Source organism: Schistocerca nitens, chromosome 6, assembly GCF_023898315.1.
Source record: "Schistocerca nitens isolate TAMUIC-IGC-003100 chromosome 6, iqSchNite1.1, whole genome shotgun sequence".
Classification (NCBI taxonomy): Eukaryota; Metazoa; Arthropoda; class Insecta; order Orthoptera; family Acrididae; genus Schistocerca; species Schistocerca nitens.
The window spans coordinates 478779198-478801026 of record NC_064619.1 but is presented as its reverse complement, the minus strand read 5'-3'; the positions used below and the strand labels follow the sequence as shown (position 1 = coordinate 478801026).

Here is a 21829-nt window from a genome sequence, read left to right as displayed (position 1 = left end):
TCCATCATGGCCAGCTGGTTAAGTAATTGTTAATGTCAATAAAATTCACTAACAGCCATGTACTTTAAGATATTATTTTATTTTATTCACAAGGCTACCAGTTTTGGCATTTCATTATGCCATCTTCAGGTCCCATACACTTCTATCCAAACAAGCGAACTTGTTGTATAGTGCCATAAATCACTGGATATCGTGAATTCGATTGTTATACAATTGCTTCATTAAAAGATGTGACAGCAACTGGTGGACATGGATACCACATCAAAACTGACCATAATATCAGATTCTGTTATATGTAGTTGCTTGAGGCATTGTAAGAAATCCTTCAAATTGCAAATGTGGCGAGAACACTTGCCCACTTATGGGAACAGTAGTTTCTTTAAGTACTTGGCTGTTGTATATGTCGATTGACAATACTGCTGACAGTTTGGCATAGTAGCACTTCTTGAACTTTCAGCAGCCCATATAGTCCATGTGGAACTGGCCCTCTCAATTATAGTTGTTTCATTGTCCTGTCAGGCACACCCATTTCCTTCAAGAGATCACTGATCTTCTTGTCTAATTTGACCATAGGTGCAAAAGTCTGTATGCAGCAGGATCCTCCAGTAGTTGATGCATTACTCATGATAATTAGCCTGCTTCTAAATGATTGTGGAGTTAACTTTGTCTGCTGACAATAGTATGAAGCTACTGTCTTCCCAGAGTTTCTTGATTTCAAGCCTCTCATCACTTGAGATGTTTGACAAAATAGGCACATTTCTAGGAGTCGTGGTGAAGTTGAGACCCCTGTTTAGTACTTTCAGAGTGATGTCATCAAACTGTTTGCCACTTAGGTTAACCATGGTGCAAATGTCCTCTATCTGCTATGCTTTCTTACTCATGTGGTCAAAGGAGACAAGATGTGCAGATGTTTAGCAACAGAAATAGAGCATCTATGGCCAGTGTTCTGCAAGAATGGATTCACAGCCAAAGAGATTCAGAAGGCACTCCAACCAGCCACTCTGCCACATGAAATAAAAGAAGATCGAGATGAAATAAAGACTATGGCATATCTGCCCTACATGAGGTTTATTTCTGCCAAAATCAGCATGATTCTCAGCAAGCATAACAACAACTGAGTGTTGTGTTCACCTAGCAAGATCAGGGGAATGTGGAAGATGACCTATGACTACAAAAACCAGGAATTTAATACATATCTTGCCAATGTGGCCTAGCATACAGTGGCCAGACAACCAGGACAGTGGACCTTAGATCCAGTGATCATCAGGACACCCAACTAAGACAGGCAACTAAATCAGTCATTGACGAGCACTGTCAGGAACTAAATCATTCCAGGAATTATGATGAAATGAGGGCCCTGCCACAAAACCCCATGTACTAGGACAGTGTCATAAGAGAATCAATAGATATAAAGGTGACAGAAAATCTCACGAATTGTGACACTGGGTACCAACAAAGTAGAGTCTAGGATCCTGCACTGGAATTGCTGAAAATGCAGGGAGGTGGGAGCACTCCACATAAACAAGAACTGAGTGTGTGTAGATGAGAAATGAAGCCCATGTAGACCATCAGCTGCATCTCACTGAAGATCACGTCCAGTGAGTGCAGGCCACAGAGGGAACACCCAGAATGCACTGTACCAAAAATGCAATGCAAGCATGGTGACAGGCACACCAGATGGAATGCCTAAGAATGTGTCCAGTGAGTGCAGACTGCAGAGGAAATTCCTGGAACTGACCATGGAGGTGGAAGGCTGCAGGTGTAAATATTGGACCTGCTCCACTTGTGGAGAAGTCCCAGGTAGCACTTGATGGCGTCCCCGGTAGCATCTGATGAAGATAACAAGGTACATTAACACAGTATCATCCATGAACAATGCTCAGCACCTCAAAGGTGTCAATAGATTGCAGGGATTTACATCAAGCAAAATCCTTAGTCAGATTTAAGATGTCACATGCATAGGTCAGAACCCAATCTAAAACATCACAATCCATGCACCCTTCACTACAATGTCATCATTATGTCACATGTTTGTCATTAACTTTGACTGCATGATGGCATGAACCTGACCAAGCATTTTGCTTAATGGAAGAAGTCTTGACTTCGTTGGCATCTCAAATTGCTGACTAATCACTTTTGCTTGTTGGAATAAATCACAACTTGCCAGAAAACATCAGCTTCCTTATTTGGTGATGTATTGGGCAATTTACAGGGTGCTGTATAGGAAGTTTGTTATAATTTTACTGTATAATGATGATGTATGGGTCAATTTGATACAATTTGGATGTAACTTGGAGGTGTATGGAGAAATTCATTACCATTTGGCTGTAACATAATGAAGTATGGGGTTGTTTGTTACAATTTTGTTGTAAAATTGGCATGTATGGGGTGAAAAGTCATGTAGTCTCCACTGTGCAATAATAATATGCTAGCCATGGGTATTTTTTTAAACTTAAACAGACTGTGACACTCATTTTGTACTGCAAGATAAAGTTCTTTACTTAAATGGAATGCTGTTCTGTTGCGGTGACTTTGAAAAGTGGTTGAAATGGTTGCTTGAAAGCATTGCATACCTTGTTTTTTACCTACATGGATGTGTGTTACTACTGTTCAGTATGGTATTTCGTTGAAGTCTCATGTAGTTTCTGCTGAGAGACAGCATATGTCAGTCCTTGACAAGTGCACTTTAACCTCCAAATTACATGACTAGGGGCATGTGTGTTTCAATAAATAATACATGCAGTTTTTTGGCTTCTGCAAAATATGGTGGAATGGTGGGACTATTCTCACTGACAAATGCACTTTAAACTGTCAGTTAGAACAGCATGTTTTTTAATGTTGTAGAATAAATTTTAATGTAATCTGGTGAGTAATACGCACAACTTTTGATTTCTTTAAAGAGAGGCACAGAGAGCAAACTATGCATGTTGACTGAGCTGTGAGTTATATCAGTAGTGCCAATAACTGTGGCACATGAATTTTGGTAAGAAATACAGGCACTTTAGATGTGGAAATATTAAACTGAGAGTTTATCATACCGTGTTTATTTTTAAGTGTGGTACAGGTACTGAACTTTAGCCACTGGCAAGTGTAGCTTAACCAGTTGTTTGTATCAGTAATGCCAATATGCTAGCCATGGGTATTTTTTTAATCTTAAAGAACAATTAAGCTATGACAGTAATTACACATGTGCTTTGTACTTGAAATCTTTGTGTACTTTCATAAATAATTTTATTTTGGTGCAACAGCAGTATTTTTGAGTATTAAACTTTGCTCTCCATGCGGAACCTGGTCCATCTTTTTCTTTGGCCACAATTTGAGCATTACAGATGAAAATATGCAGTTCAGTTTAAGTGATAAAACACATTAAAGATCTCATCAAAATGCCTCCTTCCATCCTGAAATTGATCCAGTTCATTGTTTTGCATTGTCTCGTTGACACCTATGATGAACTATCAAGTGCCTGCTTACTATGTTCTTGCAGCAGATTACATGCATTTAGTATATTTATACAACAATACAGATATATTACAATATAGATGTGGCAATATCATTGTAGCACTTAATTTGAGAGTCCAGTCATGTTTTTAGATGTCTAGCATAGATTATACATCAAATGAACATTATCTGTATGTGGTAGTTATACAATAGTAACTCACACTGCCTGTTTATCTGTGACAGCTATCACTGTTTTGGAGGGTGTGGCTAGATGATGTCACGTGATGTAGATGTAGGAAGGCTCGTGACATTATGATGTTAAAGCCCTAGACAGGACAGCATGGCTTGAGACACTCACATGGGTACGTTTATGCCGCCATGCCAGTTATGCTGTGTTCTTCTGTCTACTGCAATAACTTTGACGTACAAAGCAGGATGCTTTCATGGATCTCCTCTGTCTTAAGATATATGGTAAACTAACGATGCAATTAAGTTTTGCAGTAGTTGGAGAGGACGTGATTGGGCAACTTGGCTACCACTGGCTACATTAAGATCTACATTTCCCACACAACAAAATGAAGACCAATTGAGCCCCTCAACGTATTGGTTTCATATTTAAAAGCGGCAGAAGCTGTATACAGTGTAATGACAGGATTGGCAAATCTGCCTAAATTAATCCATTGATGGGATTGACAGTCAAAGCATTAATATCACATTACAATCAGCATCATAGAAGGAAGGGAGTGCACCTATCTATACAAATAGCAGAATGAAGTCCCAGAAAATAGGCCTAATCAAATCCTGCAGTGTTGCTGTATGTGTACGTCAATAGTGGACTCTGAAACATACAAACAAGGGGTTCTGATATTCAACATATACCAAGAGCGCATGTTTTAAACATCATTAAGCAGTTAGAGAGGGTATTAAAAAATGAGTAGAAATAACAGGGAAGTTATAGTACATGGAGGTTTCAAGATTGATTTCATCATTCATCCTGAATAGTAATGATCAAAAGCACCTGGAGTTATCTGTCTCCACTTTTAGTTTATTCCCCACAGTAACATCTACGTCAAAAACAAGGTAGCACAACATCAAATGATAATTTCATTCTTAATCCAACTGTCTTTCATGAAACAGATGATAAACCCATAACTAACAGTTTATATGTCCACAATGGTCAAATGGTAACAATGGAACACCCCATCACTTATGTTTAGCTAACAGGGGAAAAATGTAATTTCACATACTTGTAAACACTGGCTCAGTTACACTAGTCAGAGAGCATTTACTGGATGACAACTGGAAATTAACACAACAAGGACAAACAATAGATTAAAAATTTAATTTTTTCCTAACATTACTTATGTAACATATGAATTCAGTTTTCCTTTACATATCATGGAAAATTACAAAGCAAGCTGAGAGAAAGTATCTTGTGTAAAGAAGGCACAGTGTTCTTTAGAGCAGATAACTAGATCTAATGAAGAACTGAATGGAAGCTAGCAACAGTATTAGAAAACTGCTCACTGTGCCATCAAAAATGCAAACAAGCATGTACCATACACAAATCACTTCAAAATTAAAACAACATAAAGGCAATTTGGAGCATAGTTAACCATAAAATGACTAAACCCAGTAGTGCAAATGACTTTTAATTCCAGGATGGCAGTAGCAGTGGCACAGATAATGTTAAATTCAAAATTCAAATCACTGGTCAATAAACTCTGTGAACTCTTGCCAACAGTATCTGGAAACAAAAGGGAAAAAAAAGTGGACCATCAAAAGCAGGTCAATTAGACTTACAGAACTAAGACACTCATTGAATAGGCCATCACCAGAAACCCATCTTGTTAAATCAAATGTAAAACAGACCACAAAAATCATTAGGTAACTGAAAAGTAATAATTCTTCTGATTGTCAGCATTTCAAGAAAAGTATTAAAATCTTGTGTTAACACGGTAGCAACCCTCCCCTCTCTCTAGAGTTACCTTTGTAAACAAAATTCCTCAATACTGAAATATGCAGTTACAATATTAATACTTATTAATAAAATTGGAAGTAAGCAACTGACTAACTATAGACCCATCTTTGTCCTTCCCCCATTTTCAAATTATTTGGAGAAGATAGCTTACAACATAATACTAAATCATCTTTCTGAAAGTAACATCTACAACTAAACTTCACAAGCCCCCTTATGGTTTGTGGCAAAGGGTCGCTCTGGTACTAATATTATCCTCTTCTCTGTTCTATTCACAAATGGTGTGTGGAAAGAAAGACTGTCTAAAATTTCCATAGCAGCTCTAATTCCTCTGGTTTCCTAATCGTGGTAGTTTCAAAAGGTATATTAGGGAGGAATAACATGTTATTCAACTCTTCTCCAAACTTCCACTCTGAATTTCAACAGAAACTCTCTCTATGACACATAATGCCTCTGTTGTAGTAATTGCCACTGTAGTTTATTGAGCATCTCAGAAACACTCTTGCTCTGACTAAAAGAGCCCTTGATGGAACATGCTGCTCCTCACTGAATCTTCTCTATCTCCTCTGTTAATTCCACCCCTTTAACAAAAGTCAAGTTCTGAGTCTGTGTAGGCTTGTTTACTAAGAAAGCAGTATATTGTCTCATGAAATAAATTCTGGTTGAACAAGAAAAATTAACCAGTTGGCATTTTCTGTGGTTCTGTGAAACCACTAGATTGTGTATATTATGAATTTCTATTACAAAAATTAAAATAGTGTGGTGTTAAAGGCATTTCCCTTGCATGGAGAGTCACATTTTAACAATGGAAAATGAGGGGTTATATTTACAAATCATACCAAGTAACAAGACTAAATTTATTGTTTAGAAAGATTAGATATGGTGCCCGACAAGATTTGTTATTAGGTCACTCCTGTTTTCAACTTGCATAAATGATTTACATGGGACACGGGAAGACTGCAGAAACTGTGATGTTCGCTAGTGACATTACATAACGGCCATAAATACTGGGTGATCAAAAAGTCAGTATAAATTTGAAAACTGAATAAATCACGGAATAATGTAGATAGAGAGGTATAAATTGACACACATGCTTGGAATGACATGGGGTTTTATTAGAACCAAAAAAATACAAAAGTTCAAAAAATGTCCGACAGATGGCGCTTCATCTGATCAGAATAGCAATAATTAGCATAACAAAGTAAGACAAAGCAAATATGATGTTCTTTACAGGAAATGCTCAATATGTCCACCATCATTCCTCAGCAATAGCTGTAGTCAAGGAATAATGTTGTGAACAGCACTGTAAAGCACGTCCTGAGTTATGGTGAGGCATTGGCGTCGGATGTTGTCTTTCAGCATCCCTAGAGATGTCGGTTGATCACAATACACTTGCGACTTCAGGTAACCCCAAAGTCAATAATCGCACGGACTGAGTTCTGGGGACCTGGGAGGCCAAGCATGACAAAAGTGGCGGCTGAGCACACGATCATCACCAAACGGTGCATGCAAGAGATCTTTCACGCATCTAGCAATAAGGGGTGGAGCGCCATCCTGCGTAAACACCGTACGTTCCAGCAGGTGTTTATCAGCCAGACTGGGATATATGTGATTCTGTAACATATCAGCGTACCTCTCACCCGTCACGGTAGCAGTTACAAAACCAGAATCACGCATTTCCTCGAAGAAAAAAGGCCCGATAATGGTAGATGTGGTAAATCCAACCCATACCATGACTTTCTCGTCGTGCAATGGAGTTTCCACAACAGTTCTAGGATTTTTGGTAGCCCAAATTCTGCAGTTGTGGGCGTTGACAGACCCTCGGAGCGTGAAATGAGCTTCATCGGTCCACAATACATTACTCAACCAATCGTCATCTTCTGCCATCTTTTGAAATGCCCACACCGCAAATATCCTCCGTGTCACTAAACCGCCAGGTAATAGTTCATGATGCCGATGGATTTTGTACGGATAGCATCGGAGGGTACACCTAAGTGCCAACCAAACAGTAGTGTGTGGAATGCCGGTGCGACGTGCGACTGCACGAGCGCTGACTTCCCCGTGCATAGACGAACCCGCTACAGTCTCCATTTCTTCGTGAACTGTCTCAGCAGCATTACGCCTTGTGCTCGGTCGGCCACTACGGGGTCTATCGTGGCTTTGAACTTCGAAATCATTCTTGTTGCAGCTGCATTTGTCAACAGACCTTTACCCGTTCGAATCCCGTTCCTATGGCGATCGGATCGTAATGCTGAACTAGCACATTCCTCATTCTGATAATACAGCTTCACTAAAAGCGCCTTTTCAGATAACGTTAACATGCTGTGACTGCTGGCGCATCTGATTCTCTCTCTCATTACAGCTCCTTTTATACACGATTGTCATGCGCAGTCACTGACGTTTTGCTGTCCAGCGCCATCTGTCGAACATTTTGTGAACTTTGTTTTTATTTTTTTGGTTCTAATAAAACCCCATGTCATTCCAAGCATGTGTGTCAATTTTTACCTCTCTATCTACATTATTCCATGGTTTATTAAATTTTCAAATTTATACTGACTTTTTGATCACCCAGTACATCCATTTGACAGAGAACCTGAGCAGTAATGGCTCTGAGGACTATGGGACTTAACATCTGAGGTCATCAGTCCCCTACTTAGACCTAACCAACCTAAGGACATCACACACATCCACGCCCAAGACAGGATTCGAACCTGTGACTGTAGCAGTCACGTGGTTTTGGACTGAAGCACCTAGAACCGCTGGGTCACCACGGCCGGCAGAACAGTAATGAACAGGCTTACAAATAGTTCACAGCTAACAGCTCAACCCTTAATCTTACAAAGGAACATATTAGGTGATTGGATAGATAAAAAATCTACTCACTAAGCGGCTGCAGAAGAAGACACATATTAAAAAAGTAGTAGGTATGCAAGCTTTCGGAGCCAGTGGCTCCTTCTTCCAGCAAAAGGGTTGAAGGATAAAGAAGAGGGGTGAATGAAGAGGGCTGGATAGGTTTAAGGAACGGAGCAGAGTTTGGAAAAGTCATCCAGTCAGGGAAGACTTACTAGATGGGATAAGAAGGAAAGAAATATATTAGGCAGTTCCAAACGAATCAAAATGCCTTACAAGAACAAGAAGTGAAGATCAACGAGTATACACTGGATGAGGTTCTTCCTGTGCATCCACATTGATGATAAATTGAGGTAGCACCAGCACATAGTTAAATTAATCAAAAAGCTCAGTTCTGCCTGTTTTGCAGTTAGAAATCTCTCTCACTGTCTTGACCTGCAGAAAGGATTTCTAGAATATGTTTACTCGGTTCTGTCTCACTGCATAATTACAATGTCAATACAACTAGCATCTGTAAATGTGGGCTACAGAAGTGCGCAGTAAGCAAACTATATAAAGTTATTCGCTGAACATCTTGCAGCAGCTTTTCCAGGGACCTGGATATTCTTACACTTACATGCCAAAACATACAATGGTGTCCAAAATTAAAGCAACACACTGCTATTTTCCCATGTCGTATCCGACTCACAGTACAATCATATAAAATGCCAACAGATGTCCGTACAATCGTGTTCTGTATGGAAGATTGCATTCCTATCCATGGACAACATGCCAACGATATTGTCGAGGTACCTATCAAATGAGGTAGGGTTTGCCGGATAGCTCCACATCCACAATCACTGTGTATACAGTCACAGGCAATGCAGTATGGCACAAGGAAGATGCCTACCAGAGACTCTATGGTGGAGCACCATAAGAAGAATGGAAGCAAGACAGTCACAAACTGATGTGACCTGAAGGCTTCATGTGAATTGTTCTGTTATTTCTCAGATGTGTCGACAATTTACAGAGACCAAAACAGTGTCCTGAAGACTGGGGCAGGGCCGACCATTATGGGGATGGGCAAAATTATGTGAACACCTGCACTTACTAGGGAATGGTTTATCAATAAGGGGTTGCCTGTAATACAGCTGTGATTGTTCTTGGTATTCTGGCATATAATGATTGTATAGTCTCCAGTGGAATGTTATGCCACTCTTCGATCTGAACCTCTACTAACTCCTGTGGTGATGAGGGAGGCAGAAATCTGCTCCAGAGTCTGCGCTCCGATACCACCCACACGGGTTTGATAATGTTCGAATCCGGACTTTGCTGGCCAGGGAAGACGCTGCAGTTCAGTTACATGATCCTCATACCACAATTGTACTGTCCTGGCTGTGTGAATGGGTGCATTATTGTCCCGCAATATGGCACCATTGTTGGGGAATAGAATGTGAATCATGAGGTGCACCTGATCACCTAAAATGTTCACATAATCATTGGCTGTGACACGGCCTTTGAGATTAAAGATAGGACCAGCAGAATACAGCTGCCCACACCATCACACTTCCACCTCCATGCTTTACCATTGGAATCAAGCAATCAGGGCTGTAGGATTCTTTTGGCGTTATCCAGACGTAAACCCGGCCCGATGTTGTAAATAATGAAAATGCTGACTCATTGGACAATATGACGTGTTTCTATGATCATTTGTCCAGGATTTATGCTCCTGACACCATGTTTTACACTTCTTTGCGTTGGTTGTCATCACTGATGATTTCAGTATAGCAGCTCGTCCATGAATATTCACCTTACAGAGTTCTCGGCAGACAGTGTTGATACTGGGTCTCGAAGATGGCTATTGAGCTCTGCAGCCACTTTCGCCGGCGCAGCTTTAAGTTGTTTTGACACAATTCATATTAGCGTATGACAATCTCTGTCATTTAGTTTTGATTTGCGCCCACTATTAGGTCTACGAGATGATGTCTTTGCATGCTTTGTGTAGGCTGTCATGACTGTTGAAACAGTTGCTCTTGAAACATTCAGTAAGTTGGCTGTCTTGGATACTGATGCTCCAGCTAATCGGACCCCCATAATGTGCCCTCTTTGGAACTCTTTTATGTCCTTCATTGCACCTCAACCTTGACCTCTGAATACAAATATGAAGTGTGCAAAACTCATAAACAACCTGCACTGATGCCTAGTCTGTACCACACACGTACAGTCCAGTGCAGCATGTGCCTTACCTGCGTTGTTGACTGCCAAACACAACCATCCCATTACTACCACTGTTCACATTATTTGGCCTATCCCCTGTATGACATCAAAAAGAGGGTGCAGTGATACCACCATAGTACTGCACGGAAACTGGCATCTGATCTCTCAGCATCCACTGGACAGGTTGTATAGAGACAAATGGTGTACAGAAGACTTCGGCAGAGTAGCCTTCATTGTCAGAGACCTTCTGTTTGTGTACCTCAGATGCATCTTTACAGAAGGAAACATCTAGAGTGGAGTCGTCAACATGCCACCTGTACAGTTGAACACTGAGCCACAGTTATTTTCGCAGATGAGTCCTGATTTGGTCTGGAGTAAGATTCTCAATGCATTCCCATCTGGAGGGACCGTGCAACACAATTTTGGAATCCAAGCATGGTGGAAAGACACAGATATGAGGAGGATCCTTAATGGTGTGGACAAGGATTATGTTGACCACTGAATCGGCATGGTTTAACTGCTGTCAGGCATTGCAATGAGATCTTGAGACCTCGCATGCGGTTGTTACGAGGTGGTGCGGGCCCAGACTTTGTGTTGATGGACGATAATGCTTGACCTCATAGGGCACAGGTGTTAGAAATGGAAGATACTACATGCACGGCATGGCCTGCGAACTCTCACAATTTGAATCTCATAGAGCATGTCTGGGATGCGCTAGGGATACAGGTTGCATTATGTCAGCATCCACCAACCACTCTCGAAGACTTGCAGGCAGCTCTACAGTAAGAATGGGGGTTATTGCCTCAACATGAAACTGATGACATCACTCATAGCATGCCCTGACTTTGTCAGGCCTGTATTGCAGCCAGATGTGGTAACAACACCACGCTGAGCAAATTAACCAGTTCCAGAATGTCTGCGAATCTTTTAAGTTGGAAGAAATGAACATTTTTGTCTACCATTATCCATGTTGCAGTTGTTTACACTGTGTGCTCTTTACATTGTTTCTACTTTACTGCCTGTTTACAATGTTTCGTGGAAAAATAATTGCAACCTAGCAAAATTGTCGTTTGTTGCTTTAATTTTGGACACCAGTGTATATTCCTTAATGGGTCTGTGATTTATAACAGTGAATTTCTTATGAACTCACAAACAATTTCATTATAGGCTATGCACCACTATCTAGTGTTCAGAATGGAACTTTATGCTTTGGTGCAAAAGTGTGTAACAGGTTGCAGTAGACATAAGGCAGAAAACTGAAAATCTCCAAATATTCAGTATCAAAGAAGAAAGAAATTTCATCATCCACTACTACCAAACTTATCACAATACGTGGCCTCAGGGACTTAAATTCTGCAAAACTCTAATGTTTAATACAAATAGATATCTTTTATTTCCCAGTTTAAAAACAGGTTATAGCAGTCTGTCTAAAATTACAAAAATGCTTTGTTTGAAGAACTGCATTAAAAAACCACAGGTGAGTAGTTAGACACATTTTTCTACCCTTCAAAGCAGCTATTTTTCTCCTGATACTTATGTAAAGTAATCTGTAAGTAGTTCTCTTCATTAGCAGTCTGAATAGATTACCTCCGATCATGATTTGCTAGAGTACTTTACACAAGTAGCCTATGTTTCTCAGCTCCCATTTTTATTTACTAATTAAAAAAAAAAAAATTTGTGCAAATGGCTCCAAGTACTGTAGGACTTAACATCTGAGGTCATTAGCTGTGTGGAGTTTACATCCTCAAGTACAACATTTTTTATAAATTGAAGGAGTGGCTGCCGATGTATTCTTTTGCTTTGGTTTTATCTACCAGTAACCACTGTGAATCCCTGTAACCACTGTGAATCCCTGAAGAGATACAATGTCCATATGAAAATGACTTTGTTCCAATAGTGTGGTTGTGAATTGCACATTTCATCCTACTCTTGTAATGACCCAAAATATCATTCGGAAGTATATCTATTGGCATGCAAATTTAAAAATCCCTACACCCTTTAAGCGGCTTTTGTAAGATGTTCGGTTGTCAATTTCACATAATTTGCTTATTGCACACTCCTGTAGACTAAATAATCTTTTTTGTCTTTGCAGCATTGCCCTGTAGATTACGCCGTAAGACTGTATAGAATGAAAGCATACTAGTGATCCTGACTGCAGGTCAACGCAATGAGAGAGACTTATAACCGCAAAGCAGGCAGAACTGTGTGTGTGTGTGTGTGTGTGTGTGTGTGTGTGTGTGTGTGTGTGTGTGTTTGTTTTTGTAATTTTATCTATATGCTAGTGCTATCTCAATCTGTTATATATCTGGATGCCCAAGTAATTCACACATGAGCGTCATCCAGGGTAATCTTTTTGATCTTCACTTCTTGTACCTGAAAGTCATTTTGATTTGTGTGGGACTGCATAACACCATTTTCTGTAAGAGATGAAATGTCTGAACCGCCTGTTCCATTATTCTCCTGGCTGTGTCTAGTATGGATGTATTTGAGCCCTTTATCAATAATGTCATCAAAAAACATTACACTTTTTGAACGGTCCTTGAATGTCCTAGGTAAATCATTTATGTAGACTAAGAGCAGAAGTGCGCCAAGCACTGAACCTTGTGGCACAATAAAGAGGTGTACCCAAACACAACAAGGAATGAAAAGCATGGCTGAGAAATTCGTGCAATGACTGCTGAACAAAAATGATGTCACATGGAAGCATGCTCTGCTCTGAAAAAGAGTCCCAAAATGATCCAAACTTTTTTTTCAAAAATTATCCCAGGTTACAAAACTTGATGCTATGCTTCAGATCCTGAACCAAAACAACAATCAAGCGAGTCGATGACTTCAAGTTCGCCTCGCCCCAAGAAAGCTCGTCAGGTGAAATCAAACATTAAAACAATGCTGATTTGATGTTCTTATGTGAGAGGCGTCGACCATTGAGAGTTTGTTCTGCAGGGTCAGACAGTTAACTAGGCAATCTACTTGTAAATTTTGAAAAGATTATGTAACAGTGTGTGACAGAAGCAGCCTGATTTGTGGCAGTTAGGTGAGTGGTTTTTCCATCATGACAACGCCCCTGCTCACACAACCCTGTGTACAACAGTTCTTGACCAAAAATGGTGACACCTATTCCTCAACCCCAACACTCACCCAACCTTGCCCCATGTCATGCTTTTTGTTTTCTAGAATGGGAAGATGCATGAAAGGAATGTGTTTTGCTCATATTGCTGAGGTGCTGTCAAGCATCACTAAAGATGAATTTAAACAATATTTTGAAAAACTGAATAACATTACACAAGTGTATTAGTGCAAATGGTGAGTACTTTTTGTTTTCTAGAATGGAAAGATGCATGAAAGGAACGTGTTTTGCTCATATTGCTGAGGTGCTGTCAAGCATCACTAAAGATGAATTTAAACAATGTTTTGGAAAACTGAATAACAGATTACACAAGTGTATTAGTGCAAATGGTGATTACTTGAAGGGGACTGAAGGTTTGTGCTTAAAATGTGAACAAATAATGTCAAAGACTAGATAAAGTAGCTAAAAATGTTCCATACTTCCACAAGAAATTTAAGCCACCAAGATAGTTTAGTTCATCTGGACATCTTTATCATTTTGCCTTCTAAAGCCTGTTACATTATTTATAAATCTGGGAGTAATACTACAACACAGTGTGAAATGGAATAAATATGTAAAATTGGTAGTATGGAAGACATGGATTAGTTGGAAAAATTGCAGGAAACTGCAGTTTACCTTTTAAATTTAAGAATAGTGCTACCTGATCTACAATACTCTTTCCATCTTTTGACTCATTACCAAACTTGCCTGATGGAAGATGTTTAAAGAATTTACAATATTCTGTTAGGATCATAATACGTCAATATAAACCATATCAAATGGTACAAAGACTAAAATTGAAATAACTGGAAGAATGGTAATGTTCTCACAAAATCCTCTTGGATAAATTTAGAGAACCAGATATATGATATGCTGTGCAATCACTCTATCTTCATTGTTTATTCTGGATAGGAACCATGAGGATAACATAAGGTATATTAATAAGCATATACGAGCTTATTAAATCCACATTTTGCTCTCTGCACATGTGAAACAAGTAGGACACAGAGTAGTTAATAATGGTACAAAGCATACACTGCAAAACACTGTACAGTGGCTTATGGAGTACGTGTGGTTGTAATCATAAATGCACCCATACCAATTAAAATTTAATATGTGAAATACATTAATTATTTCAAAAACTTTCTCAAGCAGGATTATTATATGAGGTTCATTCAAATGAAACTGGGTCAGTGCGTCTACCTTTGCCTTACACATAAGGTGGCACCACGTAACTGCAGGCACGGTGGCGCCATCTATTGGTAGAGATGACTGACACACGTGCACCATTCGATGTTGCATAGCACCAGTGTGGTTTCACGCCAAAGAGAAGGTGGTCACACAAGTTATTGTCCACTACCGAACATACTGGCGAGTAAGCAGGAACAACGAGGAGCGATTCGATTTTTGGTGGCGGAGGGTGGAGGAGGCCATGAAATGTATAGATGGATGAAGGATCTGTGTGGTGAGTACAGTCCGAGTCGTTCAAGTTTTGTGGAATGGCACAAAAAATTATTAGAGGGGCGCGAGTCACTGGAAGACTATGGTCGTCCTGGACAGGCTCATTGTGTTATAACACCGGAAATGGTTGCAGACGTGAATGCTTTAGTCTTGGAGAACTGCATAATCACTATGGAGAAGATCCATCGGTTACTGGTTATTAGCATCGGCAACGACCCCCATCCAGGCCTGGACCCAACAGCAGCCTACTAGCTTCTTCAAGGATGGAATCTACTGGCTAGTGTCGCAATGGGATAAATGTCTGAACAGTTTTGGCGACTATTTTTGAGTATGTGTACTGTGTACAATTACATTTTTGAGTTAATAAAATCGTTACCTTTACTTTACACTAGTGACCAGCTTTCATTTGAATGCCCCTTATAAATAACTGTCACGGAACAGTTATATAATGAAATGTTGGTTACAAATTGCAGAAAATTTTCATAAAGCATTATGAACCTATCACAAAATAATGTTTATATGGTAATGAAAGTTCAACAGAATGCAAATAATTTAGAAGTAAATAGGTGAATTCACTGAATGGTGGGCATGTAGAGTCATTGACGGACACAAAAAAAGAATGAAAACTTTGCTTGCTTTCAGATGAATTCTATGACAAGTTAGAACATGTGGGCGCACTTGCAAACACCAGGGCCACTACATGCATTCTAGCCCGTAAAAGGATCCGTCCAGAAGCTAGCAAAGTTTTCATTCTTTTTTGATGACTCAAGTCTGCCATTGTTCGGCAAGTTGCCCCTTTTACTCCTAAATTATTTACAACAAATCATCACACACTCTCATTCAAATATGGACTATATACAGGAAGAATGACTATTACTATCTTTACAACAGTAAAACATTAAACCTTTATTGTATGCAGACTAATGAGCATTTATCATCATTGTTACCATAATGACAGACTTTAGACAGTACAAAGCTTTCCTCATTTATCTCAATACGAAAGCAGCAACCTTTTATTTGTCACTAAGTACAGTCTATATCCAATGGTTATGTAAATCTTACAGCAAGTTAACGGTTCTAGAATTAGAGGCATTTTGCATTATTCAAATTTGATGTTTAATTTAGAACTCTAAAGCAGTGCTTGTCAAAGTTGCTCAGTTTCTTATAGCTGTCAACACTGCTTGTAATGCATAGTTTTAATTACTGATGCATATATATATATGCCTTGCAGTTGCTTAAACACTGTTAAGCAATTTACTGACCTATGACTGTGTGGTTCAACAACTCTTGAAAGAACACAAAGAGTACTAAAAAAACCACAACAATAGTGAATTAGTCTTGAGGATATGCAGTTTGTTTATTGGTAATTCATTTGTTTTACATTTAATACTGAAACTTCTGCAATCGAAGTGTCATTGGCAATACCTGAATCAGTATAACTGGACAGTCCTTTCACTCCTTTGTCCTATACTAATAATCAATTCCTAGTACTTGTTTCCATGGTCAATAAATAAATACAATACATAAAACTATCACAGGTCATGCACATTTATTCAGGCAGCAAAATAATTTAAAAATGCCTGTTACAAACAAAATAACAAACAACTTTCACTTATTGATATAATGCTCCATAACACACAGATTCATTAAATTGTGCAATGGCTACAGAGAAGTACAAAATGGCAATAGAATCTATATTAAACACACACACTCTCTCTCTCTCTCTCTCTCTCTCTCTCTCTCTCTCTCTCTCTCACACACACACACACACACACACACACACAGAGAGAGTTACTTCCACTTACTTTCAAACTTAATTACACTTGCAAATTTGGAAATATAAAATGATCTTTACTCCAACTGTATACGCTTTCAACATTAAGATACGGGCACACAATTAAAGCTCCATCTGTGATTATAATTTTTTCAGTATTTAATATTACAACACACAAATGAAGCACTTTCCTTAACTACTGTAATCCAATAAGCACACAAGAGACTCCAGTAGTAGGACAATACATCTGTAAACCACAACTTCACTGAACAAATCTTTATAAGACATCATACGGAATAAGGTACAAAATACACATTAACTCATAATTGTTAAATAAAATTGGTATATGTCAAAGTAGAGCATTCAGAGATATATTATGTTTTTACACTTTTTATATTACATAAAAATATATTTTTAAGAAACTGTGTTCATTGCTAGTAAATACAAGATATTACTACTAAACAATATCATGGTCAATAATGAACATGCAAACACTTTTACACATTCATTTGCAAACTATACATCTGAGAAAACAGCCAGTACAGCACAATATTACTGATATAAATTCTCATCATAGAGAGAACACAGGATGCAGCTCTCTTATCACCACATTCCTGTCCAGTGGTAACATATGCAGCAAGCTCTCACTAATGAAGAACTTTATTAAAATATATTTGCACATTTAAATACATGATAATCACATATTAAAACTTTTTTTTTCTTTTTTTTTTGGTATTTTGTGACTGACAGTACTGAGACTATTAGGTTACCAAGCTTTACAATTTCTTACACTGCTGCAACCACAGCTCTCAGTACTGCTTAGAGAGTGTTGATTTCAAACAAAACTGCAGAATTACAACCTTTAACTAGAACAGTAAAGATGACATGAGGGATTCTGCAACTGCCAATGGTCCCCACTTTCATAAATAACCACAGTCCGTGAGATCTGCTGCACAACAAATTCAAAATATCAGTCAATCTTCACAGCAGCATAAATCTTCCGAATAAATGCATATGCTGCAAAAAAACCGATAGTTCCAGTAAGAAGCCAAAATGTTATCACCATAATAGCTGTGTAGCCGAAATATAACAATGTGGGAATGAATTCTGTTATTTCCAGCTTGGTGACAAAATAAAATACTGAATATGCAAAGACATATATTGCTGACCCTCCTGAAACTATAAAACTTCTCCACCACCAATGGTAATCCTGAAAAAAGAAAATGCACCAGTTACAAATAAAAGTCTTTAGCGAGCTGTACAGTAAACCAACAGACAGAACCAACTAACAGAAAACCAGCTGACTTGCAGCATGTGTACATAAAAATATCTGGAGATCATAGACACTGTCCACGTGTGTGTGTGTGTGTGTGTGTGTGTGTGTGTGTTACTCGGTATTAAATACTACACAAGTAATTTAAAAAATTGGCATGACAATCCACGCACCCATGATGTTGAACATCTAATTTCTTTTTAAACAGCATACTATACTATGACAGTTACAGCATACATTTCTGAAAGGTTACATTTCGAACTACAGTGGCTCTCTATCAGAGTACATACTCTGAATCAAAATACACATTTATTAACAGTGAATATAGTTTTTCAAAAAGATTAACTAGTGTTCCTGCTTGTATTAAATTCTTTCCTGTATTTTCCTGCAGTTTAGGTATCAGGTAATAAACTAATACTTTACTGATTTTCTTAAAAGAAAAATGCAATGCTTACCTCACCACACAGCTGGAAGTACACCATTACAATTGATATCTGGGAGCATGATATCACCAAGATAATGAACACAAGGAACAGGAAACCAAACAGATAATAGAATTGATTTTCCCAAATTGCAGAGAATATGAAAAACAGCTCAATAAATACAGCTCCAAATGGCAGTACACCTGCCATTAAAGTGCTGAAAACAAAGGAATAACAAAAAGTTGCTTATTTATGAATACTCCAAACTTCAATTCTAATCACTAACAAGACTCTCATTCTCTTCATTCTAATTAAAAGCTGTTTTCTGTTGTGGAACAGCACACTGACTTCACAGTCATTTATGGAGGAGGAGGGGAGGGGGAGACTGAAGTTCTAATGGACGTGAATAGGTGTGATATCTATTAAGAGACTGACAAACATGACAGTGTTCACATTGAATGACTTCAGAAAATTCTAGGAAACCAAACTCCAGTTAGCTGAAGCAGGTTTCATTGGTTGGTTGGCTAGCTGGTTGGATGGCTGAATAGTTGGTGGATTAGTCACACATTCCATGGGCCACTTTAATAATATATGATAATCATGTGAAATGAGTACATTTACAGATTAATAAATTAATTTGTGTTTAAATATTGCGAACCATTTACAGACGAGTTCACAAAATACATAAAAATATTTTAAACGGAATTATAAAACTTTATAGTACATAGTGCATAGTACATGGTTTGGGTTCCTGTAGTCATGTCCTAGTTCATGAACCACGGGCAACGTATGAGTGGCCAAGTAAATGGTCCCGACAGTCGGGATACCAGTTACTTTGGAATAAGGCTGGGCATCTCCGCCATATTCTGAGTCGTGGTCACCTTTGTGCTCATACGGCAAAGACTACCAAATCCACCAGTTAGTCCCTCAACCGTTAGGGGTAAAACTCAATGGGACTCGGGGCAAGTAAGGCTAGCAACCTGCTTCCCTGGTACTTTAAATATGATGCTGGCAACAATCAGAGCAAAATGTCTCGGACCTTTGGAGGTGACGGAGTCCCACCTCTAACTGACAAACCAGGGACTCCTAAGATACGACTTGCCAAACAAATGGTAATGAGGTGGGGAGCTATTAATATCAATGGGGGCTACTCTGGGAAGAAGGTAGAGCTGGCAGAGGCTGCAAGTAAGATGGGACTGGATGTTTTAGCTGTTAGTGACATTCGGGTAAGGGGGTGAGAAAGAAGAGGAAGTGGGAGAATACAAGGTCTGTCAGGAGTCAAAGCAGGAATAGCACAATGGGGTGTAGGGCTTTACATCAGGAAAGAAATGGAACCCAGCGTAATTGCAATAAGGTATGTAAACGAACAACTGATGTGGATAGATTTGACAGTGTCCAGCAAGAAAATTAGGATTGTGTCAGTATATTCACATTGTGAAGGGACAGATCAAGATAAGATGGATAGTTTTTATGAGGCACTCAGTGATGTAGTTGTTAGAGTAAAGGACAAGGACAGTGTTCTGCTCATGGGTGATTTTAACGCCAGGATTGGAAATCGAACAGAAGGGTATGAAAAGGTTATGAGTAAATTTGGAGAGGATATGGAGGCCAACAGGAACGGGAAACAACTCTTGGATTTCTGTGCCAGTATGGGCTTAGTAATCACAAACTCCTTTTTTAAACATAAGAACATTCACCGGTATACTTGGGAAGGCAGGGGAACCAGATCTGTCATTGACTATATAATAACAGATCAGGAATTCAGGAAGGCTGTGAGGGACACACGTGTATTCAGGGGATTCTTTGATGACACTGATCATTATTTAATCTGCAGTGAAATTGGGATTGTGAGGCCGAAAGTGCAGGAGGTCAGGTCCATGTGTATGACGATAAGAGTGGAGAAACCTTCAGGATAAGGAAATCACGCACAAGTACATAACACGATCTCAGAAAGGTACCAGTTAGTTGAATGTAGTCAACTACAGTCATTGGAAAAGGAATAGACAAGGTACAGGGACACAGTACTAGAAGTGGCTAAAGAATGTCTTGGAACAGTAGTGTGTAAAAGTAGGATGAAGCAAACACCTTGGTGGAATGACACAGTCAAGGCAGCCTGTAAAAGGAAAAAGAAGGCGTATCAAAAATGGCTACATACTAGAACTCAGGTAGACAGAGAAAGTTATGTTGAAGAAAGAAACAAAGCCAAACAGATAATTTCAGAATCCAAGAAGAAATCTTGGGAAGACTTTGGAAACAGGTTGGAGACTATGGGTCAAGCTGCTGGAAAACCATTCTGGAGTGTAATTAGCAGTCTTCGAAAGGGAGGTAAGAAGGAAATGACAAGTATTTTCGACAGGTCAGGAAAACTGCTGGTGAATCCTGTGGATGCCTTGGGCAGATGGAGGGAATATTTTGAAGAGTTGCTCAATGTAGGTGAAAATGCGATCAGTAATGTTTCAGATTTTGAGGTAGAATGGGATAGGAATGATGATGGAAATAGGATCACATTTGAGGAAGTGGAGAAAATGGTCAATAGACTGCAGTGCAATAAAGCAGCTGGGGTGGATGAAATTAAGTCGGAACTCATAAAATACAGTGAAATGTCAGGTCTTAAATGGCTACACAGGATAATTGAAATGGCCTGGGAGTCGGGACAGGTTCCATCAGACTGGACAAAAGCAGTAATCACACCAATCTTTAAACATGGAAACAGAAAAGATTGTAACAACTACAGAGGTATCTCTTTAATCAGAGTTGTGGGTAAAATCTTCGCAGGTATTGTTGAAAAGGAAAGTGCGAGTATTAGTTGAGGACCAATTGGATGAAAATCAGTGTGGGTTTAGGCCTCTTAGAGGTTGTCAGGACCAGATCTTTAGCTTGCGGCAAATAATGGAGAAGTGTTACGAGTGGAACAGGGAATTGCATCTATGCTTTATAGATCTAGAAAAGGCATATGACCGGGTTCCTGGGAGGAAGTTATTGTCTGTTCTACGAGATTATGGAATAGGAGGCAATCTTTTGCAAGCAATTAAAGGTCTTTACATGGACAGTCAGGCAGCAGTTAAGAGTAGACGGTAAATTGAGTTCATGATTCAGAGTAATTTCTGGGGTAAGACAAGGCTGCAACCTGTCTCCACTGTTGTTCATATTATTTATGGATCATATGTTGAAAACAATAGACTGGCTGGGTGAGATTAAGATACGTGAACACAAAATAAGCAGTCTAGCATATGCGGATGACTTAGCTGTGATGGCAGATTCGATTGAAAGTTTGCAAAGTAATATTTCAGAGCTAGATCAGAAATGTAAGGACTATGGTATGAAGATTAGC

General features: G+C 39.0%; 1 protein-coding gene across 1 annotated transcript in view; it reads right to left on the bottom strand.

The window, feature by feature from the left end:
- Nucleotides 1–16361: 16361 nt before the first annotated feature.
- Nucleotides 16362–21829, bottom strand: part of LOC126262353 (transmembrane 9 superfamily member 4) — a 59638-nt gene continuing 54170 nt past the window's right edge. Inside the window, exons 9-10 of the mRNA XM_049958929.1 lie at nucleotides 18532–18715; nucleotides 16362–18013 (exon numbers count right to left, since the gene is read on the bottom strand). Coding sequence (XP_049814886.1) covers nucleotides 17774–18013; nucleotides 18532–18715 — 424 coding nt within the window. The 3' untranslated portion in view covers nucleotides 16362–17773. The remainder of the gene's footprint in view (nucleotides 18014–18531; nucleotides 18716–21829) is intronic.